This window comes from Hemiscyllium ocellatum, chromosome 6 (assembly GCF_020745735.1).
Source record: "Hemiscyllium ocellatum isolate sHemOce1 chromosome 6, sHemOce1.pat.X.cur, whole genome shotgun sequence".
Lineage (NCBI taxonomy): Eukaryota > Metazoa > Chordata > Chondrichthyes > Orectolobiformes > Hemiscylliidae > Hemiscyllium > Hemiscyllium ocellatum.
In genome coordinates, this window is record NC_083406.1 from 84,801,459 (window position 1) to 84,825,559 (window position 24,101).

The 24,101-nt window shown below is 42.4% G+C and overlaps 1 protein-coding gene across 1 annotated transcript in view; it reads left to right on the forward strand.

The window, feature by feature from the left end:
• Window positions 1-21,319, forward strand: part of LOC132816945 (anoctamin-7-like) — a 71,235-nt gene extending 49,916 nt beyond the window's left edge. Inside the window, exons 10-14 of the mRNA XM_060826968.1 lie at window positions 2,499-2,588; window positions 3,655-3,807; window positions 6,212-6,248; window positions 20,964-21,073; window positions 21,164-21,319. Coding sequence (XP_060682951.1) covers window positions 2,499-2,588; window positions 3,655-3,807; window positions 6,212-6,248; window positions 20,964-21,073; window positions 21,164-21,319 — 546 coding nt within the window. The remainder of the gene's footprint in view (window positions 1-2,498; window positions 2,589-3,654; window positions 3,808-6,211; window positions 6,249-20,963; window positions 21,074-21,163) is intronic.
• The last annotated feature ends 2,782 nt before the right edge of the window (window positions 21,320-24,101 follow it).

Sequence of the window (24,101 nt, forward strand, 5' to 3'; positions counted from 1 at the left end):
AGGCATTGTAAGTAAGCATGCTGTTGTGCTGTTTTTGCCTGCTATCTGAGTAGTTGATTTTGGAGGCTACCTTGGACAACTCATGTTGAATTATTTCTAATATTATAACAAATGGGGAGCAGTGAAGAAAATTGCAAACCATTTGTTTGAATGTTTTTAAACATTTGTATAAATGCTAATCACTTTTTTTTCCCTAGCATTGAAAGTGGGTCTTGAACACTTCTGATGTAAAGGTGCAGGAAATGAGAGCATTAGACCGTTTTAATTGGAATACTGTGAACAGAATGTGAGGAATTGTCTGAAATATATTCAAAACTCTCTTTAATTAGTATCTTAAGCCCAACCAGGAACAAAACATTGCTGGGTTTGGGTCCTAGGAAATAAGTGGCCATCGTGTCTGTAAAGGAATATTTGGTTATTAGTGGTTGGGTTTAGACGAGTAATCTAAAGTAAAATTTCTAAATTGGAAGATACATTCAAAAAGGATAAGGAGATTTAGCCAAGGTAAAACCGAGCCAAAGATTGACTAGAAACCTGCAATGAAACAATGGATAATCTTCTGAGGAGATTGTAGGTCCAGTTTAAATGCATTCCAATGGGGATGAAAGGTAGGGGAACCAAAGTCTGAGTTCTTTTTTTAAAATGAGAAAAATCCTATGACAAAATTTGCATTGCAGATTTAATTCAAGTGAGAGTCCGGCCAATTAAGATGAGGTGAATTGAATAAAAGACTATGGTACCTAATGTAAAACGGGGTTCCAAATGCTTCTACAGTATGTAAGAAATAAGCAGGTCATTAAAAAGTGAATAAAGTTGAGTTAGGGCAATGCCCTTCTGTGCAAGGAGAGCATACTCCATTGGTACTGTGTATTGGTGCTACTAAGCAATTTGATGCTGACAAAATGTTGGTGGAAGCAAAAATGGTGAGGAAAAATTGATTTAGATAGGATGTACTGAAAAGCCAACTATACTTTGGATAAGTCACCTGGTCCAGTTGTCATGGATTCAGGTTGCTAACGTTGATGAGTGGAGATTGAGGAAGTGTTTCTGATATGGGGAGGTTCCAGAGAATTGATGTATTAACTTCAAGTTGAAGGGAATGTGTTGGTTGTTGTCTTTAATGGCTTTTGGGAAAACCTCATGTTAAAAAGTTGATTTTAAAGAAAACTCATTGTGGCATGTTGAATACCTTAGATTTGATTAAAGGCAAATAAGAGTTCTGGTAAATTATTTTCCATACTTGTATATAGGAATACAGTGTAAAATGCCATAATTTGTCAAATTTGTGGTTGTAGCAAACAGGGAGGATGACACAAATCAGCCACATTAGGATGTAGGTGAACAAGTGAAACAAAATTTATCTGCCAACTGCCTGTCCAGAAAAGAGTAAGGTGATGTATTTTGGCAGAAGTGGTAGAGAGAAGTAATAAAGAGTTAATGATGTAGTTCCAGAGAATGTGCAGGAAAAGAGGGTCCTGGTGGTTTGTGTGCACAAATTCTTAAAGATTGCAGGACTTTTCTGAAAATAGTTTTCAAAGCATGTGTGTCTTCGGTTTTAGAAGTATTGTTTATGAATATTTGAATACAAAAACAGGGAAGTTTTTATGAATTTCTTTTATAGCTCTAGGCTACAACTACAATATTGCATTCAGCTCTGATCACGCTTTTGGAAAGGATGCATGGGTTTCTGAGATGGTGCACGAGAAATTTATCACCTTTATCGTTCTAGAGAGGAGGAATTCTAGCTACAAGTTTAGGTAGGAGTTTCTGTGGTGTGCTCCTTTGCAGCAGAGATCGAGGGAGGATTTTGAAGGTCCACAAGAACGTGCGTTTAGATGGGGCAACAGGAAAGACCTAACTGGTATGGAGTCCAGGGTTTTGTGAAAGAGATGAAAATAGTGATGCAGTAAGGACTACTTTTACACTGGTCATGATCTGATATTGGCTGAAAGATTTTTTGAAAGTAAAATGTTGATCATTTGAGGAGTAGAAACTTAGAACCATGGGATATATCAGAAAAGTGAAACTGTAAGAAAATCACAAACAAAACAGACAGCTGGCATGGACTTGATGAATGTTGGCCACTTCCTGTGCTGTTATGAATAGATGTTTAGTGGTTTCCTTGACTTGCTGAAATTGAAGGATTCTGTATATTTTTAAATATAACTGGGATGTTTCACTTTTTTCCTGAAGAATAACTATTTTGGCAAGTAATTTGAAATGTATTTAAGGTTGGACAATTTTTTGTGAAAGATCATTAGAGATTCATTGCATCTTTTTTTTTTAAAAAATGAGAATTGCAAACTAAATAGGCCTTCAACCAGAGTTTGCCTGCAAAGTGATGGAGAGTGTTGTGTCCAAGTTTTGTGGGTATACAAAAACTACAAAATAACTGAAGGGTTAAATTATTGAAATAAAATATTAAGTACCAAAAATAATTAAGTGATTATTGTCTGTGATTCTTTCTTTTAAAATTTTAATGTGCATTAATTTTGTAGGACCCAGTAACAACTGAATTTGAACCTTACTACCCAGGTACTCTGCGACGTACAAAAATGCTATTTTCATTTTTTGTGGGGATTCTCATGGTAAGTAGTGTTTGTTCATTTTGTTTCATCCCTTCCCTGTGAAATTTATTTTGTTCTCTATGTTCTGCCAGCTAACAGAAAAGAGATCTGATGAAACAGCAATGGGGATGTGTTCAACATTCTCATACTGATTTGTAGTAGTGTGGAATCTAGTGCGCACACGTGATCTTTTTGGCTTTAAAATTTGTTTTTCTGCCAATGTCACAGGTACATTTGCTTATTCTTGCAGGTTGTACCCAGGTACAGATTTCACCATTCATATGGGCATTGTGTATAAGCACCTGTTATACTCATAATTCAGATTGTTAATGAGTCTTAAAGATTATTAATAATTTGTTTTAATTACAGAACAAACCTCAAGTTATATTTGCCAAATATAAGCATTTGGTATTCCTGGAGCTACAGGATGTGTTCCTCTCCATTATTTGCCCCACTCACCTACAAACACAGACATGGACACAACCCATACCCTGTTTCCATAAATCCTCACAAATTAATAACTCCTAGAAAGACCCCACAGCGCTCATATTAAATGATCCCTCAACTGGTTGTGTGTACATGTATGTGTATATAAAATTTGTATAGTTTTTTTTCTCCCAGAGGTTCTTGTGATTGAAAGGAGCTCATGAATGTTTGTGATCATCAATCTTTAGGAACCTTGGGCCTGAGACCATTGTTGGCTCTGTGGTTATCAGTCTATTATAGCCCAACTATATAAATATTTTGTTTTGGAAATGAGAGCAGGTTTTGGTCTGAGGAAATCAAAATGTTAATCCTGGGAAGGTAATATATTGCAGGACTATCCCTGCTATTATTGTTTTGCAGTTGATCTGCAGAAGAATATATTTTAGAGACATGTTTTCCAATTGAAACTGTTAACTATTTGGCCTCCAATGCAAGATACATAATGTGAGGGGATTCAACCTGCTAATGCACTTTGACTATTCCCAAAGTGTGCATCCCCAAGGGCCATGCTGCAACCTAGTAAACTTGTATCATTAAAAATGAGTAAGATCATTGGCCAGTTTTATTCTACACACCTAATCACTGTTTTGTATTGCCACAGGTTTGCTGTGTATTCGCCAGTCTTATTGCAGTGGTTATATACAAAACATGGGCAAGGCTTAGAATAACAACTTCCAACTCTATAGAGAGTTTTCTGTTAACAACAGTTGGTGCTTCACTCCTCAATGTAGTATCTATTATAATTCTGGGAAAGGTAAGTGCTTATGTTTGTGGTGTTTCCCTGGTTTCACTCCATGTTTTTTGTACTACCTCATCACTTAGAGAGTTAGTTAATCTCAAGGCATATTGTGACATCTGTAACTGTTATCTCTATCATTAGGGTTCCTAACTCCCAAAGCTTAACCTATGGTAAATATTTAGCTCCATACTTGTAGTTCAAGCTATTGTTATAGTGCATAGATACATAAATATGTTTGTCACTTAATATGCTATAAGACCAAATGCTCCTGGGTTTTTAATTCCCTCTTGTGCCAGAAATGATAGTATTGCTACAGATGATCAGTGTTAGACAAAGTCTGACGCTTACCGAGTAGAGAAATTTCAATTGAACGTAATTAGAATTTGCACAAATTTGATTCATTAGAACAAATTTACTATGTAAGGCAGCTTATAAAGAATTATGCTTTGTGGCTAAAGGCATGTTGATATCTGACTGTCTAGTTTGAATGGCATTGTTCAGGACAACATGTAAATAGGAGACAGGGGCCAAGGATTGATCCTTAGAGATTCCAAAGATTTAAGTCACAGCAGTGAAAGGTAAACCATTGCAAGTGATCACCTGACTACAAGTGGATAGAGAATTGGAGCCAGGCAAATAGAGATGCAATGGAGGAAGGTGGTGTGACCATCTATAACAAAGACCAAATAGGTATTGAGGAAGAATGGATTACTACCACCATGTCGACTGTACTTTGGGACGCAAAGGCTATTCTCTTTCATATTGCAGGGCCAGAAACCTGTTTGGTGAGGTTCATTGCTAGAGATATAAGAAAGGGGAGCATTGATTTGTCAGTGAACTGTGATTTTTTTGAGGAATCCTGAGGAGAAGGAGTTGAGATTGGTTTGCAAGGACAGGTTGAAGAATGGGTTTTTAAGGAGGATGTTTGATTTAGAGATGGATAATAGGTGAGGGGAAGGGGACATGCTTATGATCTTGGCTAATGCAGCAACCAGGAGCAGGTTAATTGGTTTGCAATTTGATGGAAGTAGATTCAGGGGAGCTGGAAGTGAGACTTGTGGGTAAAGTGAGGCCAAAAACAGCATCACGAAAGAGGCATAAAGTGGGAGCTGGATGCATGCTCACTGCTCAGATGGGGCAGTGGTGGAATTTGGAGAAACCTTGGAAATTCTGGCTTGGTTGATGGGAAGCAGAGGAGGTGAAACACATGGTTTAGATTACTTACTCTATTAGATTACTTAGTGTGGAAACAGGCCCTTCGGCCCAACAAGTCCACACCGACCCACTGAAGCGCAACCCACCATACCCCTACATTTACCCCTTACCTAACACTACGGGCAATTTAGCATGGCCAATTCACCTGACCCGCACATCTTTGGACTGTGGGAGGAAACCGGAGCACCTGGAGGAAACCCACGCAGACACGGGGAGAACATGCAAACTCCACACAGTGGGTCGCCTGAGTCGGGAATTGAACCCGGGTCTCGGGCGCTGTGAGACAGCAGTGCTAACCACTGTGCCACTGTGCCGCCTACTTATAAGTTTGGACAATGGTTTTAGGAGAAGCTTTGTAATGAAGTAAAGTTGGGGCCTATCATTTATAGTCAAGTGTTGACAAGGGATATCTTTTATGCACCCAAAGTGTTAGTTTTGTATTGTATAATACCAGCAGCAACTTTTTCTTCTTTAGTCCATCTACTGTACTTAATGGACACGAGTATGCCAGTAGGTTTTGATCCAAAATGCATGAGACAGCATTTATTCATACTTAGCCACTTTTTGCCATATATGGGACCAAGTTGTGCAACTTGTCTAAATTGTTCTGCAATCTATTATTGTATTTGGAAATGAATGAGCACATTTTGGTTATTATCTGCAAACAGAGAATCATTGTTTTTTTAAAAAACTTAACCATTTGGGTAGACAGCAATCTTAACTGGTATTGTGAAGCTCCACTCTGTATCCGTCAGACTGACATCCACTTCCCCTTAATACCCAAGGAGTTTGTATTATCTCAATTCGTTTGATAACATATGTAAACTTTGTCAAACGTGTTTTTGTTTTGCAAGTCATGCATTTACTACCTCGAAGAACTGCAGTATGATCTGTTTCCAAAAGGCTTGCTGGTGACTCCTAATACTTTACAAGTTCTGAAACTGTACAAGTGGTGATAACTCACAAAATGTACTACTCCTTAAACAGGTTTCCTATAATCAATGTTACACCTCTCCAGTATAATTACCTTTCACTTTTTTCTTAAATTGGACTTCATCACCCTTCTTCCAATCATGAGAACTAGCTTAGATGCCAGTGAGCTATTAAATATGCTTCTCAATGTATTTTTCAAGTATATTTTATACATAAGAATGGAAATTAATTTGTGGCATTCATTATTTAACAATAGGTCCTTTTATTTTAGGTATATCATATAATTGCAGTTAAAATGACAGATTGGGGTAAGTATCTAAATATTCCTACATTGTTCCTGACACTATATGTATCTGAAAAAGTAATTTTGAAAATGGATATGAAGCATTCGTGTACAACAAGTGATAGGATGCCGTTCACATTAGCATATCTTCAAGCTAGATTATGTTGGGGGCAAGGGTGAGGGTGGATGGGGAAGGACAGTGGAAAGATGATGTTGGAAACAGCCAATGCATCATATAAGTTTTGGTAGAGCTGTTTTCTCTTGCGAGTCGAGCTTTTTCATTTTGGTGTTTTCTTAACCGGGGCTCCAAGTACGTTTTTGAGAAGATGGAAGCTATTATCTTTGATTCCTGGTATATTTCTGTTTGCTTAAAACTACATTTTTAAATAAGCAGTGGTGTTCATGGTATCTGTGACCCAAAGTTGAGTTACCCGCAGTGTTAACACTACTTTCTCTTTTTTTTTCTCTTTCTCTTTTTCTCTTTTTTTCTTTTTTCTCTTTTGCTCTCTTTTTTGCTCTCTTTTGTGCTCTCTCTGTCTGTCTCTCTCTTTTTTTTTTAACTGCTTCCATCTCCTTCGCTTTGATGTGGAGGTGCCAGTGTTGGACTGGGGTGGACAAAGTTAAAAATCACACGACACCAGGTTATAGTCTGACATGTTTTTTTGGAAGCACTAGTGATTGGAGTGCTGCACCTTCATCAGACAGCTGTCTGAAGGAACAGCACTCAGAAGGCTAGTGCTTCCAAATAAATCTGTCGGACCATAACCCGGTGTTGTGATTTTAAACTTTTTTGTCCTTCAGTTTTGACTCTGTTTTGATGTTTATCAGTTGCTGAAATCCTCCCCCATTTCTGTTTCTTATCTCCAGAGTTGAATATTCCATTGTTCATCTATCCAGTCTTCTTTCTTTGGGAGACAGTCAGTCAGTTTTAGCCTTGCACTTGTTTGGTACACTTGCACTTGCACTTGTACAATATGCAGATTTGGGATGACAACAGGTGTTCATTTGGCCATAGACACTAAAGTATCTAAGTTGCTGAGGACAATGCTTGAACATTGTGATCATCAGTGAATATTCCCACTCCCGACCATTAACATGGAGGGAAGGTCATTTCATGAAGTAGCTGAAGATGGTTGGGCCTAGGACAGTACCTTAAGGAACTCCTGCAGAGGTGTCTTGGAGTTGACATGACTGCCCTCCAATAAGCACAACTATTTTTCTTTCTGCCAGATATGAGTCCAAGCAAGAGTTTTCCCCCAGTTTTCATTTGACTGTAATTTTTCTAGGACTCTGTGATGCTGGCCTCCAATATGGCCTCAGTGTGAAAGGCAGTTGCTCTGTCACATCTATGGGGTTTAGTTCTTTTGTGCAGGAGCTGAATGATCCAGGTGGAACCTGAACTGGGTGTTAGGTCATTGCTGAGCAGGAGCTGCTTCAGAGCACTGCTGATGACACATTTAGAGTCAGAGTCATAGAGATATACAGCATGGAAACAGACTCTTTGGTCCAACCTGTCCATGCTGACCAGATCCCAACGTAATCTAGTCCCACCTGCCAGCACCTGGCCCATATCCCTCCAAACCCTTTCTATTCATATACCATCCAAATGCCTCTTAAATGTTGCAATTGTACCAGCCTCCTCCACTTCCTCCATCACTTTCTTGAGGATTGAATATGCTAATGGGACAGTAGGCAAAAGTGAGGACTGCAGATGCTGGAGATTGGAGTCTAGATTAGAGTGGTGCTGGAAAAGCACAGCAGGTCAGGCAGCATTCCGAGGAGCAGGGAAATCGCCATTTCGGGCAAAAGCTCTTCATCAGGAAATGGGACAGTAATTGATCGGGATGGCTTTGCGCATATGCAAGACCTGATTTGGTAACTTGCCACATGGTTGGTAAATGTTGTCAGTGTTGTAACTGTACTGGAACAGTTTGACCAGGGGAGCAGCAAGTTCTGGAGCATGCTTCTTCAGCACCATAGCCAGAATGTGGCCAGAGCACCATAATCTTAGTATTCTGTCCCTCTAACCAATGCTGATATCAGGTGGCATGAAACATTATTTCAGCTAAAACATTCAGATTTCAATCAGGGCATTGAATATAGCACTTGGGGCTAAAGGGTATGGCGCACAAAGTAGGAACAAACTAATGAATTTGATCAGTCATGATCATATTGAATGGCCGAGCAGGATCAAATGGCTGAATAGCCTACTCCTCTTTTCTGTTTCTGTGAATCACATTGGCTGGAACTTGCAACTGTAATGTTGTGGACTTCTAGAGAAGGCCAAAATGGATCATCCACTCAACATGTCTGGCTAAAGGTTGTGGCAGATACTTTAGTCTGTATCTTTTTCACTAATGTCCTGGGCTCTCAATCATTTGATGGGGATATTTTGTGGGGTTTCCTTTTCCAATGTGGTGTTTAATTATCCATCACCATTCACGACTGAATGTGGCTGGGCTACAGAGCTTGGATATGATTCCTTGGTTGAGGCATTTCTTTTATATAGCCATGTCTGTCACTTGTTGCTTTATGTTTTGCACACAGTTTTGGTTTGTAGCTTCAAAAGATTGAAAACTCTGACATGTCCTCCTGCACTCTCCATTGAAACAAGCTTGATCCCCTGGCTTGATGGTGATGGTAGTGTAGAGAATCTGCTGGGCTGTGGCTTGTGCTATGTGGCTAATCAGATTTGAGTTGCTGGATCTGGTTAGTCTGGTTAGTTGAAGTCTTTTTTTTTAGCATGGTATAGTGCCACAGAACATGAAAGGTATCCTCATTGTGCAGATGGACCTTGTTTCCACTGTGATGTTCACACCTACTGATGTTGTCAGGGTCAGTTGCACCTGCACTGAGTAAATTGCGGAGGATGGAATCTAATATGTCTTTCCCTCCTGTTGGCCACTGTCTAACCACAATGCCCTTTTAGGATTTTGCTACCTTGGCCTATGGTGGTGCTGTGGGAAATCCTGTCTCTCAAATTTTTTGAAGAAGTAACAAAGAAGATTTGAGGGCAGAGCAGCAGATGTGATCTATACGGACTTCAGTAAGGCTTTCAACAAGGTTCCCCATGGGAGACTGATTGGCAAGGTTCGATCTCATGGAATAAAGAGAGAACTAGCCATTTGAATACAGAACTGGCTCAAAGGTAGAAGACAGAGGATGGTGGTAGAGGGTTGCTTTTCAGACTGGAGGCCTGTGACCCGTGGAATGCCACAAGGATTGACGCTGGGCCCTCTGCCTTTTGTCATTTACGCAAATGATTTGGATGCGAGCATAAGAGGTAGTGTTAGTAAGTTTGCAGATGACACCAAAATTGGAGGTGTAGTGGACAACGAAGAGTTTTACCTCTGATTTACAACAGGATCTGGACCAGATGGGCCAATGGGCTGAGAAGTGCCAGATGGAGTTTAATTCCGATAAATGCGAGGTGCTGCATTTTGGGAAAGCAAATCTTAGCAGGACTTATATACTTAATGGTAAGGTCCTAGGGAATGTTGCTGAATAAAGAGACCTTGGAGTGCAGGTTCATAGCTCCTTGAAAGTGGAGTCGCAGGTGGATAGGATACTGGACCAGGCATTTGGTATGTTTTCCTTTATTGGTCAGAGTATTGAGTACAGGAGTTGGGAGGTCATGTTGCAGCTGTACAGGACATTGGTTAGGCCACTGTTGGAATATTGTGTGAAATTCTGGTCTCCTTCCTATCGGAAAGATGTTGTGAAACTTGAAAGGGTTCAGAAAAGATTTACAAGGATGTTGCCAGGGTTGGAGGATTTGAGCTATCGGGAGAGGCTGAACAGGCTGGGGCTGTTTTCCTTGGAGTGTCAAAGGCTGAGGGGTGACCTTATAGAGGTTTACAAAATTGAGGGACATGGAGAGGATAAATAGACAGTCTTTTCCCTGGGATCGGGGAGTCCAGAACTAGAGGACATAGGTTTAGGGTGAGAGGGGAAAGATATAAAAGAGACCTAAGGGGCAACTTTTCCACGCAGATGGTGGTATGTATATGGAATGAGCTGCCAGAGGATGTGGTGGAGGCTGGTACAATTGCAACATTTAAGAGGCATTTGGATGGGTACATGAATAGGAAGGGTTTGGAGGGATATGGGCCGGGTGCTGGCAGGTGGGACTAGATTGGGTTGGGATATCTGGTCAGCGTGGACAGGTTGGACCAAAAGGTCTGTTTCCATGCAATACATCTCTGACTCTGAGCATTGAAGTCTCCAACCCAGAAAATGTTCAGTGCCCTTTGCTGCTTCCCCAAATGACGTTCAATGTGGAGTACTGATTTGACATCCAGGGAGGGGGTGAGTGGAATGGTTTGTGGTTAGCACCAGAAGGCTTCCTTGCTGGTGTTTGAGCTAATGGCGTGAGATTTCGTAGGTTCTGGTTGTCAATGTTGTGGAATTCTGTATGCCATTGTGCCACAGGACATACCCAAGAATGGTTATGATGGTATTATCATATTCCAAGGCTGTTGCTTGATTAGCCTGTGAGACAGTTTTAGAACATAGAACAATACAGCACAGAACAGGCCCTTCGGCCCACGATGTTGTGCCGAACATTTGTCCGAGCTTAAGCACCTATCCATGTACCTATCCAATTGCCGCTTAAAGGTCACCAATGATTCTGACTCTGCCACTCCCACAGGCAGCGCATTCCATGCCCCCACTACTCTCTGGGTAAAGAACCTACCCCTGACATCACCCCCTATACCTTCCACCCTTCACCTTAAATTTATGTCCCCTTGTTACACTCTGTTGTACCTGGGGAAAAAGTCTCTGACTGTCTACTCTATCTATTCTCCTGATCATCTTATAAACCTCTATCAAGTCACCCCTCATCCTTCACCGTTCCAATGAGAAAAGGCCTAGCACTCTCAATCTATCTTCGTACGACCTATTCACCATTCCAGGCAACATCCTGGTAAATCTCCTCTGCACCCTCTCCAAAGCTTCCACATCTTTCCTAAAGTGAGGTGACCAGAACTGCACACAGTACTCCAAATGTGGCCTTACCAAGGCCCTGTACAGCTGCAACATCACCTCACGATTCTTGAATTCAATCCCTCTGCTAATGAACGCTAATACACCATAGGCTTCCTTACAAACTCTATCCACCTGAGTGGCAACTTTCCAAGAGCTATGAACATAGACCCCAAGATCCCTCTGCTCCTCCACTTTACTAAGAACCCTACCGTTAACTGTATTCCGCATTCTTATTTGTCCTTCCAAAATGGACAACTTCACACTTGACAGGGTTGAACTCCATCTGCCACTCCTCAGCCCAGCTCTGCATCATATCTAAGTCCCTTTGCAGCCGACAACAGCCCTCCTTGCTATCCATAACTCCACCAATCTTTGTATCGTCTGCAAATTTACTGACCCACCCTTCGACTCCCTCTTCCAAGTCATTAATAAAAATTACAAACAGCAGAGGACCCAGAACTGATCCCTGCGGAACTCCACTTGTAACTGGGCTCCAGGCTGAATATTTATCATCTACCACCACTCTGACTTCGACCGGTTAGCCAGTTCTCTGTCCAACTGGCCAAATTTCCCACTATCCCATGCCTCCTGACTTTCCGCATAAGCCTACCATGGGGAGCCTTATAAATTGCCTTACTAAAATCCATGTACACTACATCCACTGCTCTGCCCTCATCCACATGCTTGGTCACCTCCTCAAAGAATTCAATAAGACTTGTAAGGCAAGACCTACCCCTCACAAATCCATGCTGCCTGTCCCAAATCAAGCAGTGTTTTTCCAGATACTCATAAATCCTATCCCTCAGTACCCTTTCCATTACTTTGCCTACTACTTTACCTAAGACCTACTGTCCTGTAATTCCCAGAGTTATCCCTATTCCCTTTTTTGAACGGGCACCACATTCGCCACTCTCCAGTCCCCTGGTACCACCCCCAATGAAAAGATCATTGCTACGGCTCTGAAATTTCCTCTCTTGCTTCCCACATAATCCTAGGATATATACCGTCAGGGCCGGGGGACTTGTCTATCCTCAAGTTTTTCAAAATTCCGAACATATCTTCCTTCCTAACAAGTATCTCCTCTAGCTTACCAGTCCGTTTCATACTCTCCTCTTCAACAATACGGTCCCTCTCATTTGTAAATACTGAAGAAAAGTACTCATTCAAGACGTCTCCTATCCCTTCCGACTCAATACACAGTCTCCCACTACTGTCCTTGATCGGACCTACCCTCGTTCTCGTCATTCTCCTGTTTCTCACATACGCATAAAAGGCCTTGGGGTTATCCTTGATTCTACCCGCCAAAGATTTTTCATGCCCTCTCTTAGCTCTCCTAATCCCTTTCTTCAGCTCCCTCCTGGCTATCCTGTATCCCTCCAATGCTCTGTCTGAACCTTGTTTCCTCAACCTTATGTAAGCCTCCTTCTTCCTCTTTACTAGACATTCAACCTCTTGTCAACCAAGGTTCCCTCACACGACCATCTCTTTCCTGCCTGACAGGTACATACATATCAAGGACACGTCGTATCTGTTCCTTGAAAATGTTCCACATTTCAATGACATCCCTCCCTGACAGCCGATGCTCCCAACTTATGCTCCTCAGATCCTGTCTTGCAGCGTCGTATTTACCCTTTCTTCCCCCCCCCCCCCCAGTTGTAAAACCTACCCTGTGCATGCACCTATCTCTCTCCATAACCAAGGTGAAACTCACAGAATTGTGGTCACCATCACCAAAATGCTCACCCACTAACAAGCCCATCACTTGTCCTGGTTAGTTATCAAGTACCAAATCCAATATGGCCTCCCCTCTGGTCAGACAATCTACATACTGAGTTAGAAAAGCTTCCTGGACACACTGCACAAACACCGCCCTGTCCAATCTACTTGATCTAAAGAGCTTCCAATCAATATTTGGGAAGTTGAAATCGCCCATGACTACTACCCTGTGGCTTCTGTACCTTTCCAAAATCTGTTTCTCCACATCTCTGCTGCTATTGGGGGGGCTATAGTGAACACCCAACAAAGTGACTGCTCCTTTCCTATTTCTGCCTTCAGCCCATACCACCTCCAAAGGCAGATCCCCCTCGAACTGCTTTTCTGCAGCCGTTATACCATTTCTAATTAGCAACGCCACACTCCCTCCTTTTTTAACCACCCTCCCTAATATTACTGAAACATCTGTAACCAGGAACCTCCCAACAAACATTCCTGTCCCTCTTCTATCCACGTTTCCGTGATGGCCACAACATCATAGTCCCAAGTACCGATCCATGCCTTAAGTTCACCCACCTTATTTCTGATACTCCTTGCATTAAAGTATACACACTTGAACCCACCTCTGTGTCCGCAAGTATTCCCTGTCAGTTCTACCTTCTCCACAGCCTCCCTACATTCTTGGACATCCTGAATAACAGCTACTGGACTACAAGTCTGGATGCCATCCTCCTGCTAAATTAGTTTAAAACCCCCTGAAGAGTGCTAGCAAACCTATCTCCCAGGATATTGGTGCCCTTCTGGTTCAGGTGTAACCTGTCCTGCTTGTACAGGTCCCAGCTTCCCCAGAATGCAGTCCAATTGTCCAAATACCTGAAGCTCTCCCTCCTACACCATCCTTGCAGCCACATGTTCAACTACACTCTCTCCCTATTCCTTGCCTCACTGTCACGTGGCACCGGCAACAACCCAGAGATGACGACTCTGTCCGTCCTAGCTTTTAGCTTCCAGCCTAACTCCTTGAGCTCCTGAATGACCTCCCCACCCCTCTTCCTACCTATGCCATTGGTGCCAATGTGCACCACGACTTCTGGCTGCACACCTTCCCCCTTAAGGATTCTGAAGACACGGTCTGAGATGTCTTGGACCCTGGCACCCAGGAGGCAACAAACCAACCGAGCGTCTCGCCTATGTCCACAGAACCGCCTGTCTGTCCCTCTAACTATAGAGTCTCCTATAACTAGTGCTCTCCTCTTCTCCCCCTTTCCCTTCTGAGCCTCATAACTGGACCTCGTGCCAGAGACCCGGTCACTGTAGCTTACTGTCCCCCCACTGCAGCTTACCACTGCACCCCGCCCCCACCCCCCCCAAACAGTATCCAAAGCGGTATACTTATTGTTGAGGGGAACGACCACAGGGGATCCCTACACTGCCTGCTTCCTCCCTTTCCCACCTCTGTTACCCAGCTACCTCTGTTCTCTTACGTAACTATGTCCCTGTAGCTTCTATCAATCACCCTCTCAGCCTCTCGAATAATTCTCAGTTCATCCAACTCCAGCTCCAGTTCCCTAACGCGGTCTGTGAGGAGCTGGAGCTGGCTGCACTTCCTGCAGATGAAGTCGGCAGGAGCATCGGTGGTCACCCCTACCTCAAACATCCTGCAGGAGGAACATTCCACGGCCTGAGCTGCCATAACTCTACACTTAGTCTCCAAAGCAAGTAGCTTACTTGTTCAGCCGACTGAGTCCTTTTTCTTTAGGTTCGAGGAGGAGGGAGGGTGGGAGACACTACACGTGGAGTGTCTTGGGTTCCTTCTCCACTCAAATAACAATCACTTGCCTTCCCGACCAGCTCTGTGCTCCGACTTCGCTCCCGCCGCTCTCTGCTGCAAAAAAAGAAAAAAAAAGAAAGTTTTAGGGGACAACCCCAGAATATTGATGAGCAGGACTTTGTTGTGGTTCTGCTCGCCGAGCTGGAAGTTTTTGTTGCAAACGTTTCGTCCCCTGGCTAGGCGACATCATCAGTGCTTTGGAGCCTCCTGTGAAGCGCTTCTTTGATGTTTCTTCCGGTATTTATAGTGGTCTGTCCTTGCCGCTTCCGGGTGTCCGTTTCAGCTGTCCGCTGTAGTGGTTGGTATATTGGGTCCAGGTCGATGTGTTTGTTGATGGAGTTTGTGGATGAATGCCATGCCTCTAGGAATTCCCTGGCTGTTCTCTGTCTGGCTTGCCCTATGATAGTAGTGTTTTCCCAGTCGAATTCATGTTGCTTGTTGTCTGCGTGTGTGGCTACTAGGGATAGCTGGTCGTGTCGTTTCGTGGCTAGTTGGTGTTCATGTATGCGGATTGTTAGCTGTCTTCCTGTTTGTCCTATATAGTGTTTTGTGCAGTCCTTGCATGGTATTTTGTAAACTACATTAGTTTTGCTCATGTTGGGTATCGGGTCCTTTGTTCTAGTGAGTTGTTGTCTGAGCGTGGCTGTTGGTTTGTGTGTCGTTATGAGTCCTAAGGGTCGCAGTAGTCTGGCTGTCAGTTCTGAAACGCTCCTGATGTATGGTAGTGTGGCTAGTCCTTTTGGTTGTGGCATGTCCTCGTTCCGTGGTCTGTCTCTTAGGCATCTGTTGATAAAGTTGCGCGGATATCCGTTTTTGGCGAATACCTTGTATAGGTGTTCCTCTTCCTCTTTTTGCAGTTCTGGTGTACTGCAGTGTGTTGTGGCCCTTTTGAATAGTGTCCTGATGCAGCTTCGTTTGTGTGTGTTGGGGTGGTTACTTTCATAGTTTAAGACTTGGTCTGTGTGTGTTGTTTTCCTGTGTACCCTTGTGGTGAATTCTCCGTTCGGTGTTCTCTGTACTATCACGTCTAGGAATGGGAGTTGGCTATCCTTTTCTTCTTCTCTCGTGAATCGGATTCCTGTAAGCGTGGCGTTGATGATCCGGTGTGTATTTTCTATTTCCGTGTTTTTGATGATTGCAAACGTGTCATCGACATATCTGACCCAGAGTTTGGGTTGAATTTGTGGTAGGGCTGTTTGTTCTAACCTTTGCATAACTGCCTCTGCTATGAGTCCCAAGATTGGTGATCCCATGGGTGTTCCGTTGATTTGTTCATATATCTGGTTGTTGAATGTAAAGTGTGTAGTGAGGCTCAAGTCCAGTAGTTTAAGTATGCCGTCTTTGTTGATAGGTTCCGCCTCCTGTTTTCTGTTCTGTATGTCCAGTAGGTTGGCTATTGTTTCTCTGACTAGGGTTTTGTCAATCGTAGTGAACAGTGCCGTTACGTCGAATGAGATCATGGTTTCTTCTTTGTCTATGTGTGTATTCCTGATGACGTCCAAGAATTCCTGTGTTGATTGTATGGAGTGTTTGGATCCGCTGACCAGGTGTTTCAGTTTCTGTTGTAGTTCTTTGGCCAGTTTGTATGATGGTGTCCCTGGTAATGATACTATGGGTCTGAGTGGGATGTCTGGTTTGTGTACTTTAGGTAGTCCGTAGAATCTGGGGGTGTTGTTGCTTTCAGGTTTCATTCTTTGTAGGTCAGCTTTGGTTATCTGTCCGTTTTTTTGTAGATTCCTTAGTGTGTTATTTATTCTATTGGTGAGTTGTGGTGTGGGGTCAGATTCCTTCATTTGGTAGGTGTTGGTATCTGTGAGTAGTTGTTGTGCTTTTTTGATGTAATCTGATTTATCTAGGATGACCGTCATTCTGCCTTTATCTGCTGATAGTATGATTATGTTCTTATCGTTTCTTAGTGCTTTCAGTGCTTCCCACTCCTTGGTGTTGAGGTTATGTGTTTGTCTTTTTCTTATCATCATAGGTACGACCGTTTGTCTCACTGTTTGTTGTGTCTCTTCTGTCAGTTCATTGTTCCTGAGTGTGCATCCTAGTGCTGCTAGGAAGTCTGCTGTCTTGGCATCCCTGTGGTTGTAGTTGAGTCCCTTGGCCAGTATAGTTCTTTCCATGTCTATGAGCTGTCTGTGGGAGAGGTTTTTAACCCAGGTGTGTGTTGTAGTGTCCTTTTTTTTTTGTGGGTTAGTTTGGCCATTTTTTCTTTTGGTGCCTTTTTTTTGCGGTGTGTTGTCCTGTTCTGTCCTATAGTGACAGCCTGTTCTATGGCCCGGGTCCATTTGTGATTAGTGGTTTTTGAAATTAATGACTTTTGGCGCGCAATTTCTTGTTTGTATTTGTGGAGTCGGTTGTGAGCGTCTGTGATCATTACCTGGATCATCCTGAGTCCGTTCTGCTTGGCTGTTTCCCTGGCTTGTGGATTGTTGACTGGTGGTCTGTACCTGACACATTGTGGAAGGATTTGATTCTTTCGGCATTCGTGTAGGAACCGGAGTTGTTCGTATATGGCGCTTAGGCGGTTAGCGCAGGATTCCCATTTCCTGGCTTGTCTCAGCGTCTCTCGCCCGTAAGTGTTCAAGGTTTGTGCGAAGATTTGTAGCTTGGGTGCTCGTTGTTGTGGTTCTGTTTGCCGAGCTGGAAGTTTTTGTTGTAAACGTTTCGTCCGAAACGTTTGCAACAAAACTTCCAGCTCAGCGAACAGAACCACAAGCCAGGAAATGGGAATCCTGCGCTAACCGCCTAAGCGCCACATACGAACAACTCCGGTTCCTACACAAATGCTGAAAGAATCAAATCAAATGAAAGATGCGCTTCGCAGGAGGCTCCAAAGCACTGATGATGTCATCTAGCCAGGGGACGAAACGTTTGCAACAAAAACTTCCAGCTCGGCGAACAGAACCACAACAACGAGCACCCGAGCTACAAATCTTCGCACAAACCTTGAGCAGGACTTTGCAGAGTTGATGGGGCTGAATTTTTCTTTTTGCTGGCGGACCTCCATGGGATCCAGATTTGTGAGCCTTTTTTTTTTGTTTTATTTTCCTTTTTGCAAAAATGTATGGAAGAGTGAATGTCCCCTAAAGTTTTGACTTGGTAGACTGGGACTGAATGGAAATGGGAGAGACAGCTGTTGCCATGGAGATTTAAGAAACCCATGACTCTAACCCCTGGAAGGAAAGTGCAGAGGATGGGAGATGGCCTGCAGGAACAAATACAGCCAGGATTAAGTTTGTATTCCAGGATAACTTTTTTTTTTGCAAATAGATCTAGCTAGCCCTGCTACTGTCAGTGACAGACTGAACAATTTACCATTTTTGGTGTATGTTTCTTGGACTTGATTAGGGTAGAAATGGGAACATAGGACCTGAGAGTAGGGGCAGGCTGATTAGCCATTTTTAATAAGATCCTGGCTTGTCTGGTTGTCATTTCAGCACCACTTTCCTGCCCTCCCCAAGCTTCTTGACTCTCTTGTTAAACAAATACCTAGCCCAGCTTTGAATAAATCCAATGTCTCAACCTTCACTGTTTGTTTCTGACAGATTTCCAACCAAGTCGTACCTTTTGGCCTGTCTTCACCTATCCCCACTTCACCACCCTGCCCCCACCACCCCCTTTATCTGCAGCTCCCCTTACACCCACACCCAGTCCTGAAGAAAGTTTACACCCAAAATGTCAACTTCACCTCCTGATGCAGCCTGGCTTGCTGTGTTCTTCCAGACTCCAGCTTGTCTACCTTCCACAGACTAATCAGCTTTGAAATGAAAACATACTCCTTATCTCAGTCTTAAAATTGAGACCTCTATTTAAAAAAAAGTCCCCTAATTCCACAAGAGGAAATATTCTCCCAACTTCCACTCCATCGAGTCCTCTGGAAGTCGCTCGTGTGTTTTAATGAGATCACCACTTTGGCCCCATATTTACTGGAGTTTAGAAGAATGGGTGCCACCATTATTCGTTAGATGAGCCCTTCTTATGAGGAATGACGCAAATGAACCCTTTTCCTGAACTGTTTGTATCCTTTTTAATGTGCCAGTGCAACCAAATGATTCTGCCACTGCTATTGAGTTGGGTAATCTATCTCCATTTAAATAGTATACTGCTTTTCCATTCTTCCTGCTAAAGTGGGCATGCTCTCATTTTTCTCATGTTAAACTTGCATTTTTTTTGCCTAATTACTTGACCTATTTATAATCCCTTAGAGACACTCTACCTCCTGTTGCCAACCTGTTTCTGACTTGTTATCTGTAAATTCAGTAATCATATGTTTGGCCCTTTTTGTCCAAATCACTTATAAAAATTGTATTTTAAAAATTTTACAGCACTGAGTCTTGTGACTAGTGCAGTGCCAACCTGAAAATAACTCATTAACACTACTTTCTGCTTCTTGTTAGCTCACCAGTCCCAGAAGGTGTTTGACCAATAAAGGCAAGCCTACCAGTGCATTTGGAGTTGAGGTCATGTCGTGGCTGTACAGGACACTGGTTTGGCCACTTTTGGAATACTGTGCAATTCTGGTCTTCCTGCTATGGGAAGGATGTTGTGAATCTTGAAAGGATTCAAAAAAGATTTACTAGGATGTTGTTAGGGTTTGAGGGCTTGAGTTTTAGGGAGAGGCTGAATAGGCTGGAGCACCCGAGCCTGAGGGGTAACCTTTATAGAGGTTTATGAAATCATGAGGGGCATGGATAGGGTAAAGAGACAAGGTATATTTGTGGGGTGGGGGAGTCCAGAACTAAAGGGAATAGGTCTAAGGTGATAGGGGATAGATTTAAAAGGGACCTAAGGGGCAATATTTTCATGCAGAGGAAGTGGTGGAGTCTGGTACCTTTACAACATTTTAAAAAGCATCCAGATGGGTATATGAATAGGAAGGGTTCAGAGGGATATGGGCCTAGACTAATTTAGGATATCTGATTGGCATGGATGAGTTGGACCGAAGGGTTTGTTTCTGTGCTGTATGTCTTACTATATGATTCTACATCAATGTTAATATATTTTCCTATACTAAGGTCTTATTTTGTGTATTAACCTTCAGTGCAACACTTTTTTTATCATTTTTGGAAATCCAAATAAAGCATATCTACAAATTTCTCTTCCCTTTACCCACCTTGCTGGTTATTACTTCAAAAAATTCTCAATTTTTAAATTTAAAATTAATTTGTCTTTTCCTAAAACCATGGTTATTCTGTTTGAACCAGTTATGCTTTAAGTATCTTGCTATAGCCTCACTTTTAATAATGGATTCTACCAATTTCCCTGTGACAAATGCTAAGAAAACTGGCCTATAGTTTCCTGCCTTCTGTCTCCTCCTTTCTTGAATAAATTGCAACACGTGCTACTTTTCAATCCATTTGGACCCTTCCAGACCTAAAACTTGCAGATGATTCATTGTAATGTCTCTATCTATACAGCCACTTCTTTTTAATACCTAAGGATGCAGACTTGGGTATTAAGGCTTTCAGACTTTAAATCTAATAGTGCCCCCAATACCTTTTTTTTTTATCATTGGGGTTCCTTCAAGTTCCTTTCACTTTTTTTTTGGTTAAGTAATTTTTAGGAAGTGGACGAAGGCTATCTGGCCAAATTGACCAGCATAATGGGAGCTAGAGCTTTGGAGGTGAAGATGTGATTGAAAAGATCAGTAGCTACAGAAATTAGCTGGATTGAGGGTCTGAGGTTTCACAGTTGGGATTTAGTAAGTGGAGCCATGTGTGAATTAGGAAAGTATTTTAATCAACAGGTGTAGGTCCAATGTAACTAGATTTGGGAAGGGAAAGTGTTGTATGTAGAGACCAGCACAGTGAGGCAATGGTGTAATGGATTTAGCAAATAGATGTAAAATGGCAAGGTCAAGGGGCTGAAGGTCTTGGTTCATGAGTTTATATAGAGGAACACAGGAGAGCAGTGAACCCAGAGTTGTATACCTTATTACAATGTATGATGGTTTTTGTATGTTTAAACAGATATGCAAAGTATTACAATATTTACCCTTTTTACTGGGTCTATTGTTTAGTGGGAATATAAATTCTATTGACCGAGAACCTTAGGCCAGAGCTATTAATTCGTGAAGGAGAGAAAGAGCTATTGAGTACTTACACTGTGTGTCTGTCTGTCTGTTTCCTAATATAAAGTGTTATTGATACTAATTTGCACCAGGCAACATCAGTTCTAACAAAAGTGTATTTTTCCTTTTAGAAAACCATAGGACTCAGACCAACTACAATGATGCTTTGATATTAAAGTTGTTTGCCTTCCACTTTGCCAATAGTTACTCCTCTCTGTTTTACATTGCATTTCTGAGAAAGGTAGGTAATGCAGGGTAGAATATTTTTACCAAAGTATTTGCATTGATTTGTCAAAAAAAATTACCTGTTGATATTTAAATTTATTTCTAGAGCAATCAGAAATTCTTTCAATTAATTGGACTGACTGATTTTGAAGATAATTGTAGCGTGCTGAACAATTGTATGTCAGAGCTTGGTGTACAAGTTGTTATACTCATGATCTTCAAACTATTTCCAAAACTCTTCACGGATATCTTCATACCGTAAGTCTTTGCAATTTTGAACACTTGCTATGTTATTTCTCTGGAAATTATAATGTGGCATTTATGACATTGCAGATACTCCATATGAGCATGCACTACTTCAGCAAGTCCCAGACAGCATGAAGACTTGGGCCTGAGTGATGTGTATCATTCATGTTAGACAGTGACCATCTCCAACCAGAGAAACTAAACCTTCTGTGTTTGTTTGGCATTGAGTGCCACTGTCATTGCTGAATCCATCCATTGTCAACAGTCTAAAGGTTATCATTTTGAAGTGGATCGGCCATGTAAATACTGTGGCCGCAGGGACCGGTAGGAGGCTGGAAGTTCTGTAGCAAGTAACTCTTCTCATGTCTCTACCATCTAAAACCCAAGTCTAGTGAACTCTTTCTCTTCCCCCAAAAAGCCAAAGGATAACATCTTTGAAACCATCGATTTGTTATCAAAAGAGCCATAGTGAGTTTCTGCAATGCATTGTGTAGTTGATTAATGCACAACAGTAGGTGTATTAGTGTTTTAGTGAAGTGAATGTTTGATGAATGGAGTTCCAATCAAGCAGGGTTCTTTGTCCTCACTGATATTAAGCTACTTGAGTGGTGTTTGCACTGCACTTCAAGCAAGTGGAGAGTATTCCATTTCTCGGATCTGGTTTGTGCCTTGCAGAGAGTGGTGGACAAACTGAGAGATATCAGGAGATTCATGTGGCTATTCCAGATTGGTTTCTGGTCACTGTTAGTTGTATTTGGTAGTGGAAAACTCCAAAATGATGATGCCATTGAATATTAAGGGTGAATAGTATCATCTGTTCTTCGGGGAGATGGTCATTACCTCGTATTTGTGTGTCACAAATGTTTCTTGCCATTCAATGATCCAAGTTAAGATATTGCTTGTGTCTTTCTGCATGTGGAACTGGACTGGACTGCTCCAGTTTTGAAGAGTTGAACATGAAGGTATCCACTTTTATGGTTGTCTTGATGTTGGAGGGAAGGTCATTGAAGATGTTGAAAATGGTTGAACCTAGGACACCACCCTGAAGATATGTTAGAGTTCTTTTTATGGTGCAGTGGTAGTGTCCCAACCTCTGAGCCAAGACACCTGGGTTCAAGTCCTACCTGTTCAAAGAAGAACAAAGAAAATTTACAGCCCAGGAACAGGCTCTTCAGCCCTCCAAGCCTGAGCTGATTCAAATCTACTGTCTAAACCTGTCGCCCAATTCCTAAGCATCTGTATCCCTCTGCTCCCCATCTACTCGTGAATCTGTCCAGGCACATCTTAAATGAATCTACCGTGCCTGCCTGTACCACCTCTGCTGGCAATGCGTTCCAAATGCCCACCACCCTCTCTGTATCCGTATGTATCCCCCTTAAACTTTCCACCTCTCGCCTTGAAAGAGTGACCTCTTGTAATTGAATCCTTCACCCTGGGAAAACACTTGTCTCTTATCCACCCTCTCTGTACCCCTCATGATTTTGTATACCTCAGTCAGGTCCCCCCTCAATCTCCTTTTATCTAATGTAAATAAACCTAACCTACTCGAACTCTCTTCATAGCTAGCACCTTCCATACCAGGAAACATCCTCATAAGCTTTCTCTGCACCCTCTCCAAAGTGTCCCCATCCTTTTGGTAATGTGGCAACCAGAACTGTACACCGTATTCTAAATGCGGCCAAACCATTGTCTTGTACAATTTTAACATGACTTGCCAGCTCTTATATTCAATGTCCTGTCCAATGAAGGCAAGCATACTAATATGCCTTCTTGACCACTCTATCCATCTGTGCAGCAACCTTTGGGGTACAATGGACCAGCACTCTCAGGTCTCTCTGCCCATCAACTTTTCCCAAGGATCTTCCGTTCATTGTATAATTTGCTCTAGAATTAGACATGCCTAAATGCATCACCCCTCATTTGTCTGGATTGAAAACCATCTGCCATTTTTCCACCCAACTCTCCAGTCTATCTATATCCTCCTGTATTCTCTGACAGTCCCTTATGCTTTCTGCTACTCCACCAATCTTCGTGTCTTCTGCAAACTGGCTGATCATACCAACTGTGCCCTCTTCCAGATGATTTATGTATATTACAAACAATAATGGCCCCAATACTGACCCCTGCGGAACACCCATGGTCACCTTTCTCCAATTCGAGAAACTCCCTTCAACTACTACTGTCTCCTGTTGCTCAACCAGTTCTTTATCCACCTAACTAGAACACTCTGCACACCATGTGACTTCACTTTCTCCATTAGTCTACCATGGGGAACCTTATCAAATGCCTTACTAAAGTCCATGTATATGACATCAAAAGCCCTTCCTCCTTCTATCAACTTGGTCACTTCCTCAAAGAACTCTAAGTTGGTAAGGCATGATCTCCCCTGCACAAAACCATGTTGCCTGTCACTAATAAGCCCATCCTTTTCTAAATATAAATAGATCCTATCCCTCAGTACCTGCTTCAGCAACTTTCCCACCACTGACATCAGGCTCACTAGTCTATCCCCACTATCACACCACTACCCTCCTTGCACAAGGGGACAACATGAGCAGTCCTCCGACACCTCACCTGTATTTAAGGATGCCACAAAAATATCTGTCAGGGCCCCAGCTATTTCCTCTCTCGCCTCCCTTAGCAACCTGGGATAGATCCCATATGGTCCTGGGGATTTGTCCACCTTAATATCCTTTAGCCTACCCAACACATCTTCCCTACTTGCGTGATCCAGACTAACCGAACTTTTATCTCCAATTTCAACATTCATCACGTTCCTCTCCTCAGTGAACACTGAT